Source organism: Ylistrum balloti, unplaced genomic scaffold (assembly GCF_031769215.1).
Source record: "Ylistrum balloti isolate Yb309-2 unplaced genomic scaffold, AGI_CSIRO_Ybal_v1 Utg370544, whole genome shotgun sequence".
NCBI lineage: Eukaryota > Metazoa > Mollusca > Bivalvia > Pectinida > Pectinidae > Ylistrum > Ylistrum balloti.
The window spans coordinates 968448-977032 of record NW_026782345.1 but is presented as its reverse complement, the minus strand read 5'-3'; the positions used below and the strand labels follow the sequence as shown (position 1 = coordinate 977032).

General features: G+C 40.3%; 2 protein-coding genes across 2 annotated transcripts; both read right to left on the bottom strand.

Annotated features, from left to right (window-relative positions):
- Positions 1–582: 582 nt before the first annotated feature.
- LOC132556091 (uncharacterized) lies at positions 583–1443 on the bottom strand. Its single transcript, XM_060220479.1, has one exon. The coding sequence runs from the start codon at positions 1441–1443 to the stop codon at positions 583–585; it is 861 nt and encodes a 286-aa protein (XP_060076462.1).
- An 835-nt stretch (positions 1444–2278) lies between these two features.
- LOC132556090 (uncharacterized) lies at positions 2279–3589 on the bottom strand. Its single transcript, XM_060220477.1, has one exon. It carries the CDS (start codon positions 3587–3589, stop codon positions 2279–2281), a length of 1311 nt encoding a protein of 436 aa, XP_060076460.1.
- Positions 3590–8585: the final 4996 nt, after the last annotated feature.

Sequence of the window (8585 nt, the reverse complement as noted above, 5' to 3'; positions counted from 1 at the left end):
CCCTATCGGAAAGTATGACACTGAAGGGAAAATAATTATCGGCTAATTCTGTACCATCAAACTCCGATAATTATATTTCCCTCCAATACCACACCCTCCGACAGGAAATACTCAAACACCAAAATGAAAATATCAAATATATTTATTGTAATGAGCGCATAATCGCCACTGACCGACAGTTTCACAATGTAAGTACAAATACATTGATAACACACTCACTCACCAATCTGTCTTTCAACTTCATGACAATCTAAACATCCTGTCAACTCCGTAATTCATACAAAATCAGTTTATTAAAGTTTTAAATTTATTTACTGAAAATTATCTTTAAAATCAAGTCATGTGCACTGTCGGAGCGACTATCGCATTCACAACACCCCCCTATCGGAAAGTATGACACTGAAGGGAAAATAATTATCGGCTAATTCTGTACCATCAAACTCCGATAATTATATTTCCCTCCAATACCACACCCTCCAACAGGAAATACTCAAACACCAAAATGAAAATATCAAATATATTTATTGTAATGAGCGCATAATCGCCACTGAACTAAAAGAACGGGAAAACTAGTCTTTGAATTTACAAGCCTAAACTCTCAGAAACCTTAAGACGTTCTGTAAAAGAATCTTCCACATAGCCATCCTTGGCATTTTCACTAACCCAGCGACCATGACGTTTAAACAATCTATCTTCGATACCATTCTTGGCAGCTGCTGTAGCTCCACCAGCACGCAAAGAATGCAAACAAAATTGAGACATATCCTCAACAAGTGGTTTAAACGCTTCAATAAACAACTCTCGTAAAGTAGTATAAGACATAGATTTGTTGTCCGATCTCGCCTTATAACCATCTTTGGTTGGAGACAAACTACAAAAAATATATTGATCCGAATTCTCCTTTAAACTGGCCCAGTCAAAAAACAACTTCAAATTTTTTACCGGACACAAACACGTCCCAGTCTCAGCAATCATCAGCCATGCACCATCTCTATATTTGTCAGTCTTACTAGATTCAATGAACACACTCATATATGCACTGGCAAACATGACGTCACACACTCTGATACGTAGCAGCTCATCACTCCTCAAAAACCCAGCAAACGCAAGTAAACACGCACATCTAATTCTTTGATTTTTCAGATTACCAACACTGAACTTACTTTTATACATTGACAATAATAAGTCCACAGTCATCGGTTTCTTTTTCACAACTGGTTTGGCTAATCTCCTCTTTGACGCCTCCAAAACATTTCTCACCAAATTGGATTTAGTAGGAGAGTCCAAATCATACAAATCATGAAACCACTTTAAACTATAATAAGCATTCACAATTGGACTTGGTGTATTTGCAGTTTGTGCCAACGAAACTAAATATAGAGCAACATGGAATGCCTTGGCCGGCAAAGCGTCCCCGATTCCAACCCACTTGCCAACAACCATCGTTTCCAACGCTGAAATCCACGCGTATAATTTTTCGACGTGTTCACAGCTCGCGAATCTTTGAGTAATTCCGGAATCAGGGCAACCTCACCAGACAAAACTCCCGGAAGCTCTTCGATCTCATCAGCGTAACACTGAAAAAACATCTTTAAAAAAGGAAAATAATAATTAAAAATCAAGCAAATCAATCAAAATAATTAGATATTTAAAATCTCGTTATGTACCACAAATATCCCACAATTGTACCTCACTAACATACTATTTCGTCCTGTACTATATACAATTATAATGCTTAGCCAACGCTTCACTTGTAAATATACTATATATATCGTAATTCAGCCATGCGACATACTGATATCTAATTCAGCCATGCGGCACACAAATATTTTAGTTCAACCATGCGGCATAGTGCTCAATTCAGCCAAACGGCATACATGCATGAATTTAGCCATGCTGCATACAGCACATGTATCTAATTCAGCCCTGCGGCATACATATATCTGATTCAGCCATGCGGCATACATGTATTTTATACAGCCATGCGGCATAAATGTATCTAATTCAGCCATGCGGCACACATATGCCCAATTCAGCCATGCGGCATATACTTTAGTATATATTCAGCCATGCAGCATATATGTATCTAATTCAACCAAGCAGCATACATATATCTAATTCAGATGAACTTATGTCTCATTCAAAAATACGGCATACAAATAACTACATAATACAATTATGCCAAGCAGCAAATAAGTTAGTAACCCTAATACTGTGCAAAATAAGTCACAACGAACCACTCAAATTACTGTAGTAAACCATTCGCCATAGTCATGACTTAACAGTCCATAAAAAGTGCTAACATTCGGAACTTCAGATCTAAATTACCAAAAATTCCTACACCACTCTTACATGGTGTGAACCACTCCTTTGCTGTAGGTAAATCGATATAATCTGAAATCTGTGGTATAAATGTACCATCTTTCTTAGATATAACAGACCAAAACATAGCTGATTTCCACAACGGAATTACCAACACACCCTGTGCTTTTTCATAAATCATCTTTCTCACAACTCGTAGAATCAAACAAGGTGGAGGTACGAACAAACCTCTACTATCTCCCCAATAATGAACAAATGCATCCACCCCTGTGGAGCCCTCACTCCAAAATCTTGAGAAAAAGACTGGTAGCTTTGCATTATGTTCCGATGAAAACCAGTCAACGTCAAGTGTTGCCCATCTCTGAATAATGATATTTAAACTATTGATGGAAATTCCCCAATCATCTTTTTCGAGAACCCTTGAAAGATAATCTGCCCTATCATTTAACGTCCTTGGTATCCATTCCATTTCCAATGAAATAGCATACTTAATGCAAGTATGAAATATGTCCTTCGCAACTAACTGCAAATCAAGTTTCATAGAACCCTTATCTACGATTTTAAAGACCCCTGTGTTATCCGTAAACCATTTCACACGATGACCGCTTAATGTGGTTCCTAAAGATTTTAAAACCCTCAAAACACCAACTAACTCCCGCCATGTTGAAGATTTACCGCTCTCCTCCTCTGTCCACACCCCGTGTGCTACACCATTCACTGTATTAACCTCGTACCCACCGAAACCAGAACCACTTGCGTCACTGTATATTATTTTAGAACACTTTTCAACCTCACTCAGTGTTTTGACATTAATGTTGTTCACGTTTTCTCTCCAGAATTTAAGTTGTAATAGGCTCTCGTCGGACAACTTAATATAGGCACTCCAAGAAAAAACCTGTGAAATATCCATGCTGATATACCTCGTCATAATCTGAGACACACTACCAATCACAACACTCATAGAAATAATTTGTCCCACTAAACTGGCCACTTTCCTAGCTGGCACCCTCCTACTTTTCCTGACTGTCTCCTCGATATACTCTAAAGTTTTCAGAATCTTTTCAACCCTACTCTCTGTAACATACAGAATAAAACGCTCCGAATCAATAGTACAGCCTAAAAACTGCAAAACCTGAACCGGTACCCACAACGATTTTTCTGCCTTTGGCACAAAACCGGACTTTAGCAAGTCTGACTTGATATCATGTGCTAAACTCTGAGTTCCTGAAAAATCTTTTCCACATCCAAAACCGTCATCAAGATACATCAACATCAACTTTCCCTCCCCTCTCCACTTTGCTATTAAAGGACGACATAGCTTTGTAAATATGTATAGGGCAGATGATAACCCAAAAGGCAACACCAAAAAATTATAGTATACAGTTCTACCATCTTCATATGTCCAGGTAAATCCTAAATACTCGGTATGTGGTAAAAATATCTCGACAAAATGATACGCCGAGTGTATATCAAATTTAAACATCCAACAATTCTTTTGAACATACATCAGTGCTACACGGATGTCGTCATACTTTACACTGTTTCCATAAATGTTTATTTACTACTCGTAAATCCAAAATCAATTTCTTTTTAGAATTACTCTGTATGGAAACTGTCAATGGATTGACCACCCGAGGTATTTGACTACACCTGACTATTAGATTTCTCTGCAAAAGTTCACTTATAGCTCCTTCGACAAAACTAGATTCAGATAACGCAGACTTGTGTAACGAACTACGTCTCGCGACCCGCTAGTGGCTGCCCCGCGGACGTCACCTCTGTAGTTACAATAATAAAAGTGCCCAATGGGTTCGACTGCCGCTTTCGCTTGCAGATTTCACTAACAAATTTCGACCAAGTACTGGCAATAATGACGAGAAGAATTAAACAGATTCAACAATTTATTATATATTTTACAAGAGTAAAGTTTAGCATGAAAGACATTTAACCGGCTCAGTGAGTGTTTTAAATTAACCCTAACAATGTACAGAAGCCACCTGAAATAAACAAACTTTTACCTAAACTAACTACCAGGCAGGAACCAATGTCGTGGTTGTCGAAATTCTCTAGCTAAATTAACTCTCGGCCCACGGAATCTGACACCGTTCCTCGGAGCGAGTCTCAAACCTCGCCGAACGGACAAATCTCCGCCACGTGACCGACTCCAAATTTACAAAGTCCAACTCAACACTACCGCCTTCTCCTACGTTCGTCTTGGCGAGGGGGGCACACAAAATTAGCCTCACCGAACGAGAGAAAACTACTCCCCGAGAATACCAATTCTCGAATTATCCACTATTTAACAAAATTTCAACAGCTAGCGAACGTTCCCCTCAATCACGACACGAGGTTCCCGCCAAAACTTAAGTCTGCATAAATCGAAAAATATACCAAATTACACGGTCGGAAATCAAACCTATCGGGTTGTAGGTGGCAACTGATGTTTAGTAAACCATTTTATAACATTTTAGGGAAGAGATGGGCGCTGACAACACAAAAATCTAACAGATTACCCTGCCTGAATTTCAATACCGACCTATCGTATCTTGGCCTCCAAAGGAAGAGCCTGTGACGTCACTTTTTCTCCCAGAGTTCCTCGCTTCCTCGGACAGGGTTGTACTAAATTCCGAAAAACGACACGAAGTGACCCACGCGTCGCTACACACCCTCCAACCACCCGGGCAGGCTACGACCGCGTAGCCGAGACTCAACTTACTGTTTCAAAATCCGTAAAATATTTCTATGTTAAGTAATGGCCTTTGCCCTGGTAATATTGACCTTTGGTCCAATGACCTTGGACTCGACTGACTATGACTCATTTCCTCTCGGGATGTCTTACAATTCCACCAGTGAACGACATAAACCTCGACCTTGACCTTTACTCGGCAATATCGACCTTTGACCTAGTGACCTTGGCTCCTTTACCTCTGATCCTTTCTATCTCATGATGTCTTGCCACAATTCCACCAGTGAAAGACAAACCCCGACCTTGACCTTTACTCGGCAATATCGACCTTTGACCTAGTGACCTTGGCTCCTTTACCTCTGATCCTTTCTATCTCATGATGTCTTGCCACAATTCCACCAGTGAAAGACAAACCCCGACCTTGACCTTTGACCTAGTTAAGGTTTGTCACCCATAATGGTAATGTATCACCAGGCTGGCCAACGATGGTTCCACATGGATTGCTGTTGAAACAACACGTGGTCCACAGGACAAACCAGGTGGGCCAAAGCCGCCCAAACTTCTCGGAACTGAACCTAAAATTAAAAGATTAGCCATGTGCTATCAATTGCCACATCCAACTCGACTCACAATAATAATAATAATAATAATAATAATATTAATAATAATAATGAACTATTGCATTTGATTAAGTACCATCATTTCCTCACTGGCCAATAAATTTGAATGACATTTCATGTCTTTACATACAACAAAATTTCACCATTTGATAATAATACCTAATGGAGGCAGGCCCCTATAGCATGAAGTTCAAAATTACAATACAAAAATATTGGCATTATTACACAATCTCAATTTCCAGATGACTCGGCCCAAGTCTTGTCTTTATTGCTATAATTGCTTGTACAATTTTAAATTACAATCTACTGAAGATAAATTGGTTGGTATCTAAATGTCACTTATATAAAGTCTTGCTCAATTGTAATTTAGTTAAGAGTCACAACTGTATAATCAGATTTTTTTTTTTTTTTTTTCTTTGGTGCAACTCCTGGGGCATCAGCAATAATTATTGCCAAACTTCAACAGTAAGTAATCAATGTTACAAATATGTGCTTCCCATAAAATAATGGGTCATGACAGTCCTTGTCTTCACATGGTTGATTGTCTGGAATGTTTAAAGTTCTGGGAAGCACCATAAAATTCATAATTTTAAGCAGATGTTCTTCTCAAGGTGCAGTTAACTCAGTTTCTGAACACTTTCAATCACAACAACTCCTGATCTCTTCAGGCTGTAGATACAATTTACATTCTCTCCACTGCGAGGAAAGTTTTTGGCATCCCTAAGCATGTTAAGCATCATTGAGCATTGGCGAGCATCTTATGAGCATTTTTCCATGAGTAGCACCAGATGTACATGGTAATGGTTGTTTAAGCACAGATGAGCACAATTGAGCATATTTTAAGCATCATTGGAGCATTTTTCTATGAGTAGCACCAGATGTACATGGTAATGGTTGCTAAGCACAGATGAGCACACTTGAGCATATTTTAAGCCTCTTTGGAGCATTTTTCTATGGGTAGCACCCGATGTACATGGTAATAGTTGTTAAGCACAGATGAGCACACTTGAGCATATTTTAAGCATCTTTGGAGCATTTTTTTCTATGAGTAGCACCAGATGTACATGGTAATGGTTGTTAAGCACAGATGAGCACACTTGAGCATATTTTAAGCATCTTTGGAGCATTTTTCTATGAGTAGCACCAGATGTACATGGTAATGGTTGTTAAGCACAGATGAGCACACTTGAGCTTATTTTAAGCATCCTTGGAGCATTTTTCTATGAGTAGCACCAGATGTACATGGTAATGGTTGTTTAAGCACAGATGAGCACAATTGAGCATATTTTAAACATCTTTCTAAGATAAGTGCATAATGTTCATGGTAATCATTCCTAGTGCTTAAGTTACAGATAATTCAGGCTAGCAGCCAATATAACAGTACATTATTTGATTAGTATAATTTGAATTGATACACTGTGGGCCATTACTGTCATCTCCAAACAATCGAATTTTTTTACATTTTTATCTCAACAAGTTTAACTGGAACCAAGAAAAATATTCAGAGAGTACAGTTACAATTCTACTGTGTACATTACATTATAACAATTTGAACTACAGTTTACAATATAGAAGAACCCGACTAGTTATGGCTGCTGCTTAATCATTACATTCCATGTTCGAATTTCACTACTGGCTATCATGATGATCATTACTAGTCTATTAGTGGTACCTCAATATTATTACCACAGTCGAATGAAAATATATAAATTCATCATTCCAGACTTCAGAAACCCCCCATTTTGAACAGAAATACCCGTATTAGCACTAGTCAGGTTCTTGGCTAAGGGGCAATGCCTCCATAATCACCATCTCCTTGGTGGCAACATGATTTCCTCTCAGAGGTATTTACTTGTATAACAAAAAATAAAAATAACAAAAATATATGACATATATAAAATTAGCAAACTTGAAAAAAAATATTCTGCTCCTCCTCCGGCGGCCAAGAGTTTTCCCCCCTACCCACAGCTATCACTGGGGAAGCCACCCTATACTAACATATGACTGAATTAAGCCGGTCCAGGCATTCGGACACCCTCCCCTATTCTAACTAAATGGCTGTGAATGGTGCTCCGCCCAAGTGTTGGTCGTATCAACTCTAGCCACAAGGACTAGAGCCCCACTCGAAGCCAACCTAACTAACCTACCAGGCCGAATAACCCACCCCATCAATTTTGAACCCTGGGAGAGTCAAGGCAAGGCTAATCTTGAGTGTTGGTCGTATCAACTCTGGCCACCCAGACCAGCCCCTACCCGGTGACCTCCCTTTCTAACCCAACCAAACTGTAAGCCTATCTAACCTATCAAGCCGAATAACCCACCCTATGAATTTTGACTATGGGGGAGTCAGGACAAGGTTAATCGAAAGTGTTGGTCGTATCAACTCTGGCCACCCTGACCAACCCCGTCCAAGGGACCTCCCCCTCTATCCCAGCTACCTAACCTACTTGCCCAATTATCTCCCCTTGAACACCTGGCCCGACTTGTACTACCTATAACATGACACCAACTAATAAATTCCTATCACTCTATCCTAACACGCTGTCTCCCCCCCTCCTGTTCCCATGCTCCCCTGCCTCTACCTCCCCCTCTATCCCTCTCTCTCTCCTCTCCTCTCTCTCTCTCTCTCTCTCTCTTCTCCTCTCTCTCTCTCTCTCTCTCTCTCTGCTACCTAACCTACTTTCAGCCCAATTCTTATCTCCAGGTGGCGGATCTCATGAACATCCCTGTGGGGTTCAGGTGCACGCCGTCGCCCAGCTCCAAGCCCCGCTCCCGCAACTCGAAATTGAGGGCTAGGTTAAGGCGGGCCCGCCGCGCAGCATACTCCGCCGGGGTCACCGACCGAGGGCGCAGACGCGGAAACACCTTCATGACCGCCACCCTGGCCACCCCCCAATAACCTGTCCATTAACCCCATATGCATGTTGAAATCCCGATCTATGTCATTCCCCCCGAAA